The sequence below is a fragment of the Scyliorhinus torazame genome, chromosome X, assembly GCF_047496885.1.
Source record: "Scyliorhinus torazame isolate Kashiwa2021f chromosome X, sScyTor2.1, whole genome shotgun sequence".
NCBI lineage: Eukaryota > Metazoa > Chordata > Chondrichthyes > Carcharhiniformes > Scyliorhinidae > Scyliorhinus > Scyliorhinus torazame.
Window position 1 is genome coordinate 8,715,762 of NC_092738.1, and position 12,376 is coordinate 8,728,137.

General features: G+C 52.5%; 1 protein-coding gene across 2 annotated transcripts in view; it reads right to left on the reverse strand.

Annotated features, from left to right (window-relative positions):
• LOC140405453 (cytoplasmic dynein 1 intermediate chain 2-like) overlaps nucleotides 1-12,376 on the reverse strand; it is a 190,159-nt gene that overhangs the window by 50,542 nt on the left and 127,241 nt on the right. For both annotated transcript variants that reach the window (XM_072493884.1, XM_072493885.1), the window contains one exon: nucleotides 8,598-8,723. In XM_072493884.1, the coding sequence (XP_072349985.1) occupies nucleotides 8,598-8,723 (126 nt within the window). The remainder of the gene's footprint in view (nucleotides 1-8,597; nucleotides 8,724-12,376) is intronic.

Here is a 12,376-nt window from a genome sequence, read left to right on the forward strand (position 1 = left end):
CTGTCTGGTCTTCGTGCACCACCCCTGGGACACAGTCCTCTATCCTCGATGCCAGCACCTTTGCTAGCAGTTTGGCGTCCACGTTCAATAGTGAAATAGGTCGATAGGACCCACACTGCATCGGATCTTTGTCCCTCTTCAAAATTAGCGATATCGTCGCCTCCGACATTGTCGGGGGTAGTGTCCCCCCTTCCCTGGCCTCATTGAACGTCCTCGCCAACAACGGGGCCAATAAGTCCACATATTTTCTGTAGAATTCCACCGGGAACCCGTCTGGCCCCGGGGCCTTCCCTGCTTGCATGCTTCCCAGTCCCTTAATAACCTCGTCCACCTCAATCGGCGCCCCCAGGCCTGCCACCGCCTGCTCCTCCACTTTCGGGAACCTCAACTGATCCAGGAACTGCCGCATCCCCTCCTCTCCCTCTGGGGGCTGAGACCTATACAGTTCTTCATAAAAGGTCTTAAACACCTCATTTATCTTTCCTGCCCTTCGCACAGTGTCTCCCCTTTCATCCCTAATTCCTCCTATCTCCCTCGCTGCTGCCCTCTTTCGCAGTTGGTGCGCCAACAGGCGACTAGCCTTTTCCCCATATTCATACCTCCTCCCCTGTGCCTTCCTCCACAGTACCTCCGCCTTTCTGGTGGTCAGAAGGTCAAACTCGGTCTGGAGTAGTCTCCTCTCCCTGTACAGCTCCTCCTCAGGGGTCTCTGCAAATTCCCTGTCCACCCTTAAAATCTCCCCCAGTAATCTATCCCTTTCCTTGGCCTCTGTTTTCCTTTTGTGGGCCCCAATAGAAATCAGCTCTCCTCTGACCACCGCTTTTAGTGCTTCCCAGACCACTCCCACAGGGACCTCGCCGTCGTCATTGACCTCCAGGTATCTCTCGATACACCCCCTCACTCTTGCACACACTCCCTCATCCGCCATCAGTCCCACATCTAATCGCCAGTGTTCTCTGCTCCCTGTCCTCTCCTACTTCCAGGTCCACCCAATGTGGGGCATGATCCGAAACCGCTATGGCTGAGTATTCAGCTTCTTCCACCCTAGAGATCAACGACCTTCCTGGAACAAAAAAATCTATCCGGGAGTACACTTTATGGACGTGGGAGAAGAAGGAATACTCCCTAGCCCTGGGTCTAAGAAATCGCCATGGATCCACTCCCCCCATTTGGTCCATAAACCCCTTAAGTACCTTGGCCGCTGCCGGCCTTCTTCCAGTCCTTGAGCTGGATCTATCTAGCCCCAGGTCCAGCACCATATTGAAGTCCCCTCCTAAAATCAAATTTCCTGCCTCCAGGTCCGGAATACGCCCCAGCATCCATCTCATGAACCCCGCATCGTCCCAATTTGGGGCATACACATTAACCAACACGACCTCCATTCCCTCCAGCCTACCACTCACCATTACATATCTACCTCCACTATCTGCTACGATGTTCTTTGCTTCAAATGCTACCCGTTTCCCCACCAAAATGTCCACCCCTCTGTTCTTTGCGTCCAGTCCTGAGTGGAACACCTGTCCCACCCATCCTTTCCTTAGCCTAACTTGGTCCGCCACCTTTAGGTGCGTCTCTTGGAGCATGACCACGTCTGCCCTTAGTCCTTTCAAATGCGCGAGCGCTCGGGCCCTTTTTATCGGCCCATTCAGGCCTCTCACGTTCCACGTGATCAACCTCACTGGGGGGCTACCTGCCCCCCTCCCGTGTCGACTAGCCATTACCTTCTCTAGGCCAGTCCCATATCCCGCCTCCGCGCTCCCGCTCGCTCCCCCAGCGTCGCATTCCGCCCCCGGCCATCTTCTCTTTAGCCATTTCCTTTTGGTTTTCCGCAGCAGCAACCCAGTTGTCCCCTTCCCCCCCCCCCCCCCCCCCCCCGCTAGATCCCTATCTAGCTTGATTGCTCCCCCCATATCACTGACTTCAGCTGACTTCAACTGACCCCGGCTACTCCTGCTCGCTCCTCGGCCCTCCCGGTGTGAGGGAACTCCTATCCGCCTTGCGTCTGTTTTCCCGCCTTATTCTTTCTGGCGCGGGAACATCCCTTTACCTGTCCCGCCTCTTATGGCGCAGCTCCCTTTCCCCTCCCCCTCTCCTTCCCCATTCTCTGACTATGTCCCGCCTCTCCTCCCTCACCGGCGCCCACATTTCCCCAGTGTCCCCCCCCCCTTCCCTGTTTACTTCTCGCTTAACTTTCACCATCCCATTAACAAAAACAATAATAACAACAATAACAGTTCCCTGCAGCATCAGTCCCTCAGTTCCGGTCCAGTTTCTCTTCATTGATGAAGGACCATGCTTCCTCTGCCGTCTCAAAATAATATTGTCTCTCCTGATGCGTGACCCATAGTCTTGCCGGCTGCAGCATCCCAAACTTCACCTTCCTTTTGTGCAAAACCTCTTTGGCTCGGTTGAAGCTCGCCCTCCTTCTCGCCACCTCCGCACTCCAATCCTGGTAGATCCTTACCACAGCATTCTCCCATCTGCTGCTCCGCACCTTTTTGGCCCATCTCAGGACCTCTTCTCTGTCCTTAAGGCGGTAGAATCGCACGATTATCGCCCTCGGTGGTTCTCCCGCTTTTGGTCTTCTCGCCGGGATCCGATTTGCCCACTCCACCTCCATGGGGCCCGCAGGGGCCTCAGCACCCATCAGTGAGCTCAGCATCTTACTTGCGTACGCTCCACAGTCCACTCCTTCCACACCCTCCGGGAGACCTAGTACCCTAAGGTTCTTCCTTCGCGCTCCATTTTCAAGGGCCTCAATCCTGTCAGCACACTTTTTATGAAGTGCCTCGTGCGTCTGAGTCTTGACCGCCAGGCCCAGGACCTCGTCCTCAATACCTGACACCTTCTGCTCCACCACGCGAAGTTCCGTCTCCTGGGTCTTTAAAGTCTGCTTAAGCCCCTCAATTGCCTGTAACAACGGGGTCATTACCTCCTTCTTCAGCAGGTCCACGCACCGTCTCACCACCTCGTCCTGCTCAGGCCCCCATGTCACCTGTGGTTTCTCCGCCGCCATTTTGTTTCACTCCCTCTCTCTCTCTCTCTGATCTTCTGGCTGCAGATTCTTCAGGCTGCAGCCGCCGGCGCCGGTTTTTCCCTCCGTCTTTCGAGGGGGACTCCCTTCCCTCGCGCCTCGCACCGGGTTTTACGGCCGTCCAAGTCCCCGTTGGGGCTCTTAAAAGAGCCCGAAGTTCCGTCGGAGCTGGAGCCGCCGAAACGTGCGGCTAGCTCATCCCTGCCGCAACCGGAAGTCTTTGAACTCCATTTTTAAACTATAAACATCTCGCAGGCCCCATCTGCTCTAAGGCTGGTATAAAAGATCCCATGGCACTCTTTGAAGAGAAGGCCAAAACGTCGGCCTCTCTCCCCACCTGGGCTCCCGGATCTTCCGACACTCCAAATATTGCCACCTCTGGACTCGGAGTCACCCTCCCTTCCAGTACCTCTGATATGACATCTGAGAATCCCTGCCAAAATCCCCTCAGCTTCGGACACGCTCAAAACATATGGAGATGATTCGCCGGACTACCCCCACAGCGCCCGCGCCTGTCCTCCACCGCCTCAAAAAACCTGTTCAACCGGGCCAGTCATATTAGCCCTGTGGACCACCTTGCACTGGATCAGGCTGAGCCTGGCACACGACGAGGATGAATTGACTCTTTTCAGGGCCTTCTCTCATAACCCGGCTTCCAACTCCCCCCCAACTGTCCTCCCACCTCCTTTTCACCTCCCTGATTGGGACCCCTCCCCACTCCATCAATTCCTAATATATTTCCGAGACCCCCCCCCCCCTTTGCCAACCCCTGTTTTCGACATCACCTTATCCTGTAGTCCCCTTAGTGGGAGGCGAGGGAAGCTTGGAACCTGCCTCCGGACAAAGTCCCGTACCTGCAGGTCCTGAAATCTGTTCCCACCCAGCAACTCAAACTCCTCCTCTAGCTCTTCCAGGCTCAGGAACCCCTCCTTCATGAAGAGATCTCCAAAACTCTCAATCCCTGTCCGCTGCCACCTCCTAAAGCCCCCGTCCAGCCCTCCCGGAGCAAACCGGTAATTGTTACAAATCGGTGACCAATCTCACGTGCTGTCTCCATTGCCCCCACATTCTCAGGGCTGCCACTACCACTGGGCTTGTGGAGTACCGAGCCGGCGAGAACGGCAGAGGTGCCGTTAACAGAGACTCCAGACTCGTGCCCTTACAAGGTGCCGCCTCCACTCGCTCCCACATCGACCCCGGCCCCACTTCCTAGCCATTGAAATATTAGCTGCCCAGTAGTAGTTAATAAAGTTCGGAAGGGCCAAGCCTCCCTCCCCGCGCCCCCGCTCAAGAAGGACCTTCTTCACCCTCGGGGCTTTCCCATCCCATGCCCGAGATCATTGACTTTCCTAAAAAATGCCTTGGGGATAAAGATTGGGAGACACTGAAACACAAACAGCAATCTCGGGAAGACTGTCATCTTCACGGTCTGTACCCTCCCCGCCAATGACAGCGGGAGCACGTCCCACCTGCGGAAGTCCCCTTTCATTTGTTCAATCATCCTGCCTAAATTTAATTCATGAAGCTGCCCCCAGTCCCTTGCCACCTGAATCCCCAGATACCTAAAGCTCCTTCCCACCACTTTAAACGGCATCGCCCTCAGTCTCCTCTCCTGCCCCCGTGCCTGGATCGCGAAGACCTCGCTCTTGCTCATGTTTAGTTTGTAACCTGAGAACCGGCCAAATTTCTTCAGTATCCCCATAATTCCTGCAATCCCCCCCAACGGGTCTGTTATATACAGGGGCAAATCATCCACATAGAGCGAGACCCTATACTCCACCCCCCCCTCTCACTATCCCCCGCCAAATGTTCAATGTCCTCAGTGCCGTTGCCAAAGACTCTATGGCCAGGACAAACAGTAGTGGGGAGAGTGGACGCCCCTGCCTTGTCCCCCTGCACAGACTAAAATACTCCGACCGGACGCGGTTGGTCCTTGCATTCACCACCGGTGCCTGATATAGCAACCGGACCCAATCCACGAATCCCTGTCTAAACCCAAACCTTCCCAGGACATCCCACAGGTACCTCCATTCCACTCGATCAAAGGGCTTCTCTGCATCCATGGCCACCTCAACCTCGCGCCCCTCCACAGGCATCATGATTACATTTAGGAGCCGTTTAATACTGGATGTCAGGTGTCGTCCCTTCAGGAACTTCCGCTTGTGACCATGGAGTGATTGGTCACATAAAGGTCTGTTCCTGTTCAAAGTCACAGAAAAGGGCTCTTTTTACCCAGATCCGGTGCAATTTTGATGAAAAGGCGTAGGTGAATGTTAGAGGAGTAGTTTACCCCTGGAATGGGATGTCTTCTGATCACCGGACCCGGCAGAAAACAGGGAGAGGTTTGGCTGGAAAGTTGAAACAGTCTTGTGCTTCACAGACAGTCTCTTCCAGCATGCAGGCGGGGAAGGGGCAAGCTGTAAGGCCCCAGATACAGGAACTGATGACTTTTATCAAGGAGGAATTCCATAAACAGAGGAAAGAAATGTATGAGGATCATGCAAAGGTCATTGCAGAAGCTGTGGCACCCCAGAAGAGTACTTTGGAGCGGATGGAGAGGTGTTTGGAGGTGCAGGGGTCACAGATTCGGGAGATTGAAGGAGTGATCTCGGACCACAGTGATCGTGTGGTGGCTCTAGAGGCGGAGGTGGGGCTCCGAGGAGACCTTCGTAAAACGCTGAGGGCAAAGGTGGGAGCAGGAGAATGCCTCGAGAAGGCAGAACCTGTGAATAGTGGGCTTGCCTGAAGGAGTGGAAGGTGTGAGTGCCACGAGGTACGTCTCAAGGATGCTGGCGGGACTGGTGGCAGAAGGGGTGCTAGATAAGGCACTTGAAGTGGACCGAGCGCATAGGTCTCTGAGGCAAAAGCCGAGAGCTGTGGAGAAAGAGAAAATTCTACGGTGGGCCAGGGAGAAGCGTAGCTGCGACTGGGAGGGAAATATCAGGACATCGGAGCCAAGTTGGCAAAACGGCGGGCAGGTTTCAACAAGGCCAAGGCGGTGCTGTACCAGCGGCAGATCAGGTTTGGGGTGCTCTACCCGGCGAAATTATGGGTGACGTGCCGAGGCCGGGAGTATTATTTTGAGACCCCAGAAGTGGCCGAAGACTTCATTAAGGAGCATAAACTGGGGGAGAACTGAGTGGACAATGCTTGGGAACCAGGGTGCTGGCTCTATGTAATGGGCGGGAGCATGTTTGAAGTGGATGTAGGGATTGGGGGATTTTCGCCTTTTTTTGTGGGGGGGGGAGGGGGTTTGTGTTCAATGTTGAGATTGTAAGGAGTTGTAGGGGTGAAAGGTTTATGTTCACATCCCCCCCGCCCCCTGTTTTATGGGACTGTTTGTGTTGAACATCTGTTTGTTTGCTTTTGGAGAAGGCTACCTGGAGTTCAGGAGAAGTCCTTGTTTGGATGGGGGAGGGTACGGCCAGCAGGAGGCCTTCTTCTTTGAGCTGAGGAGTGGGGGTCATTAGGATATGCCTTCGGGCAGGGGCAGGAGTGGAATTAAAGGGGCAGGAGTTAAGTGGGGAAGATGACGGACGGTAGAGGGGATTGGAGGCGCAAGCCTCCGGTAAGGTTGGTAACTTGGAACGTCCGGGGACTGAATGGGCCGGTTAAAAGGTCGTGGGTGTTCGCGCACCTCAGGAGCTTGAAAGCGGGGGTTGTCTTTTTGCAGGAGACACACCTCCGTGTGAAAGACCAGGTTAGGTTCAGGAAGGGGTGGGTCGGGCAGGTTTTTCACTCGGGTTTGATTTGAAATTGAGGGGAGTGGCGATTTTAATGAGAAAAAAAATGGGATTTGTGAGTGTGAAGGAGGTGAGGGATCCAGGTGGGAGATATGTGATTGTGAGTGGGGTATTGGAAGGGGCACCGGTAGTGTCGGTAAATGTGTATGCCCCAAATTGGGATGATCTGGGTTTAATGAGGGGGTTGCTGGCAGCAATCCCGGGTTTGGCCACGTACCAGTTGATCATGGGAGGAGATTCTAACTGTGTCCTGGAGCCGAGGGTGGATTGGTCGAGCCCCAGGTCGATGGGTAGGGTACGAATGGCAAGGGAGCTGGGGGGGGTGTATGGAGAGGATGGGTATGGTGGATCCATGGCGCTTTCAGAACCCAGTGGGAAGGGAGTATTCCTTCTTTTCACACGTCTATGAGGTGTATTCGAGGATTGATTACTTTGTAGTGAGTTGGGAGATTTTGGTTGGAGTGGAGGGGGCAGAGTATGCGGGGATAGTTATCTCGGACCATGCACCCCACTGGCTGGATATTCGGGTCAGTACGGGACGAAAGCAAAGGCCGGGGTGGAGATTTGAGGGTTGTTGGCGGATGGAGGTTTTTGTGATAAGGTGGGGTTGGCGATTAGGGATTATGTGGAGTTCAATCAGAATGGGGAGGTGTCGGGGAGCATTTTTTGGGAAGCACCGAAGGCAGTGGTCCGGGAGAAATTATCTCATTTACGGTTCGTGCGAATAAGGAAAGGAGGGCGGAACATGACCGTCTAGTGAGCAAGATAGTGGAGGTGGACAGGGAATATTCGAGGGTGCCCACCGTGGAGGGATTGGTGAGGAGGAAAAGGTTGCAGGGGCAATTTGACAGCCGACAACAAGGAGGGCAGTAGGGCAACTGCGTAGGGCAAGAGGGGTGCAGTACGAGTATGGGGAGAAGGCGAGCCGCATGCTGGCGCACCAGCTGCGGAGGCAGGCCGCATCCAGGGAAATATTGAAGATCCGGACTGAGGCTGGGGATGTGGTGTCAGAGGCAGGGAAGATAAATGAGGCGTTTCGGGAGTACCAATAGGGACTTTACGAGGCAGACCCGGGGGGGGCGGGGGGGAGAGGAGGGGGACATGGAGCTGGAATTTCCCCAGGTGGAGGAAGCAAAGAGGCAGGCGTTGGAGGAGCCCCTGGGGCTGAGGGAGGTGCTGGATAGTATCAGGGGTATGAAGTCGGGGAAGGCCCCTGGGCTGGATGGGTACCCGGCAGAATTTTATAAGGAATTTGCGGCGGACCTGGCACGACATCTATTGGGGGCGTTTAATGAAGCGCTGGAGAAGGGGGAGTTGCCGGAGACGATGAAGCAGGCAGTAATCACACTAATCCCCAAAAAAGGGAAGGATCCGGTGGAATGTGGGTCGTCTAGACCCATATCACTATTGAACACGGATGTGAAAGTATTGGCTCAGTTGTTGGCGGGGAGGATGTAGGATTGTGTCCCGGGGGTGGTTGCAGAAGTTGCATTAAGGGCGTGGAATGCCCTGCCTGCAACAGTAGTGGACTCGCCAACACTAAGGACATTCAAATGGTCATTGGATAGACATATGGACGATAAGGGAATAGTGTAGATGGGCTTTAGAGTGGTTTCACAGGTCGGCGCAACATCGAGGGCCGAAGGGCCTGTACTGCGCTGGAATGTTCTATGTTCAGCATGAATATTATACAAAATACAACTTTCTGGTATCCTGCCAAGATAGACCAAGCATGGTTTCTAAATCTAGCAATTGGTTTGGAAGAGCTGGAATCCATAAACTGAATACATGTAAAATGGTTTCAATACAATCAACAATACCTGGCAGTGAAAGATATACTCTGGAGTGGTCTTCTTAAACTTCATATTCCATACAAGAGCCACACCATCGGGCTCATTCAAAGCATCTTCATTATTAGTGTAAGAAGCAACCAGTAATTCTGGATACTATTTGAAAAAGTGGTGACAAAGGAAAGAAACAAATCAGTCCAACTCCTCAAGAGTCATTATATATCGGGTGTAGCCCCGACCCATTCACATGCACTCAATTTCCATAGCCCTGCTCAGGACTGACCTTCAATTGGCTCACAAAGCAGTCAGTCTCTCTGGATTGGATTTGGATCACTGGTATGGTGGGTGAACCGGAACGGGAAGCTTGTGTCAAATATAAAATGGAGACTGAGGAAGAGAAGCTGTTTCCTAACATGTACATGTGCTGGATACTTGTTCAGAATTCTCACTTAAAAAAACTGTGCTGCCAAGATTCCCAAGCGTGAAACTGACTTCTGCATTCAGCTTCAAAGAGCTCAATAACAGGCCATTGCTCAATTTATTGTGTTATTACAAACTTTTATTTTCTCTTGCTGCTTCGGTATTCATTTGCCATTTATTGTTGGGTAAGTTTCTCTCTCCTGCTGCAGCATTCCTTGGATCACAGTGGGTTGACCCATGGGACTCACCTGTACCTCTGCTTTGTGGAAGAGGAGGAAGATTGACAGTGTAGCCATCTGGGCACTTCCCGATTACAAAATGGACACTTTGCAAAGATTGCAGGGAAAATGGACAATACTGAGACAGCAAGCAGGTGCAGGGTTTGTCTGTTGATTGGAGCCGTAGCTCCCAGACAAGACCGATACTGCAAACCATTACCATACTAATGAGCCATCCCCGGGGACAAAAGGGTAACATTTAAGTACACGATACCAAGGCAGACACCCCGGCGCCAGAGGAGACCAGAACAAAGTAGGCCAACCGTCACCTAGGACACGCCCAGCCATCAGGGCACCCACCCCTCTATTGGAGGAAATCGATAGGAACGATTGGGAAACGGCCCAATTAATTGGGGCCAAGTTCAAGGCGCGAAGCAACTTTTGGGTATAAGAAGAATCCCCCAAGAGAGAATCGCTCTCTTGGCTCTGGCTCTCACCAAGGAGAGACCTGCCCAACAGCAACATCAGAACAAGTAAGTCCAAGGTCAACGCACGCTACCAGACAGACGCTCCTAGCTGTTATTCCAGACCAGTTCAACACCAGCAGCCTCAGAACCGAACAACGGCCATTGTTCCTCTGACTGAGTGGGTGCCCGAAGCTAAGTATAGGCTTTAGCAGTAGTGATAGTTTAGTTTGTAGAGTTTCATGCATGAGTATATTTGACTGTGTGGAAATAAATGAGCATTGAGTTTGAACTTACTAACTGGTGTATCGAGTCTTTGATCAGTATTCGGTTTTGAACCTTGTGGCGGTATCGAGAGATACCTGGCGACTCTAGAGCAAAACGTAATTAGAATTAAGGAAGGCGACCATATTGGCCGCCATCTTCAGAGCCAAATTAAGAGAAACACAATTAGCAACATTTACTGGCGATATCTGACGGGACTCGACTTAGAAGTGGCCTAACCACTCCGAGAGAACCCAAAATTTGAATTGGAATCCAATTGGAAACAGGAAAGACCACAAGTGTAAGAACAATACTGATCAAACCTCCGAGATTCGGAAGTGTGTTAATGCATGCGTACTAACAGGGATATAAGGTAAACCTGAGAGATTTTGTTGTGTAAAACTGTCGGGAGTTTTGTTGGCCGGAAATTAGTGTAAGCAGTACCCGTGTTTACATCACCACTTCATCACCCCCTGTTCCAAATTCAGTAGAGAACCTAGATAGAGAAAATGGCAATGAAGGCACTGGAACGCCTTATAAACCCCCAGGAATTTGAGGTCGCAGCGACCAGTAGAGTAGGACAGTGTCCCGTATGGGAAGAGGAAATCAGAAAGCACCTCAAAGGGAAAGGAGCACCTTTAGAGCGAATTCTGCGCGAATGACGAAACAGGTCCCGGGAGTATAGGACATACTTGGTGGGAGAACCTGTCAGAGATCCACAAGAAGAGCTCAGGGAAAGCTCGCAAGCCGATAGCAATCGTGTCCTGCTTGGCACAATTGCGAGGCACAGAGGAGGTCATTAGGACGCTCCTTGGAGAGATAGAGGAGAGAGACAGAAATAGTGAGGGAGGTGTGAGCGAGTTTGAGAAAGAGAATAAAGATTTGAGAGAACAGTTAGCAGTGAGGGACAGAGAGGCGGATGATGCCAAGTTGGCACACCAGTCTTGTCTCGCCCATTTGAGTAGTTTTCAGACCCAATATAAGGCCTACCAGGACATGCAACTTGGTAAGACAAGAAACCGAGCAACAGGTAGAAATTGCAGAAACAGTGCAATGATTTGAAAGCAGCCCTACGAGCGCTCCACACTTCCACAACGGAACAAAGGCAGAGCTCAGTAGATCACGCAAAGTGCCGGAAGCAAATTGCAGAATTGCAATCTCTGCTTTCTGTCCAGAATGGCTTTCAAAGTACGTTTGGACCCCAATTAGACCAGGAAAAAGGCCCCGATTGGCAGGAGTTAAATGAGACTGCCCACAGATACGTACATGGGACATGTACGCAAGAAAAACCACAAAAGAGAAAAGCACCCCAACCCCCGACTGAACAGGCAGAACACACCCCCAAGAACCCTGTAACCACACACCGGAGGGCCGCAGCAGAAGGAAACGCAGATTTCCTGTATACAACCCCGTTAACCGTGACCCAATTACGGGACGCGTGTGGAAAGATTACACCGTTCCTTCCCACATCAGACCCCCACCAGTTTTTCGCTAGAGTTAAACAGCAGGCTACCATGTACGGCCTGGACGAAAAGGAGCAAGTGAAGCTCACAGTTTCAGTCGTGGCAGCCCTTCCCGACCCACAGAATTTAGGAGGAGGCACACTCCAAGAGATGCACACAGCGATCCTAGATGCGATCGGCTATAACAGAGGAGACCCGGTAGACGCCCTAAACAAGTGTAGGCAAAAGAAGACAGAGCACCCCACAGCGTTTGCTGGACGCTTGTGGATACATTTCACAGCAGTTTTCGGAGAGTTAGCCCGCGCCCATTTGTCCCCAGATAACATGGCCAAATGGACTCGAATCCTAGTCTCTCACGCGAAAGACGCAGGACAGAGAGCTTGTGCAAATTACGACCCCTCAGACGAGGCCCACAACGAGAAATGGGTTTTGAAGAGATTGTCCCGATCGTGGGAACAATCCGTCCAAGGCAAAACCGCATTTGCAAAAACTGAGGAAGAGCAGGCAGACATGAATCCAGTTAAAGCGCACCAGAACCCCGCATGGGTAAATGAGGGGAAGAACAGCCCACCACAGCCAAAATCCCAGGAATGTTACAACTGTGGACAATTAGGACACTTTGCACGAGAGTGCAACGCGCCCCAAAAGCAGCAGAGAAACCAACAGACAGGCACCCTAAATAAGAATAGGGCAAAGCCAATCCATAGCGTTAGCGCCCGTTCAGAGAACCTTGACATGAACGGCACCGACTGACGGTGTTCGGGCTCCCCAACTTGGGTCTGCGACACCCTTTGGGACAGGTCCGGTAGACCGGTCGTAGCAGGCAAAGTCCGGGGACACCCCGTAGAATTCCTTTGGGACACAGGAGGGTCCCACACCACACTCAATTCCTCCACGATGTTTCAGCGAGACACGTGGCCCACAACAGACACCATCACACTCAGCGGCTTTACAGGTCATTTACAACAAGGACACATCAC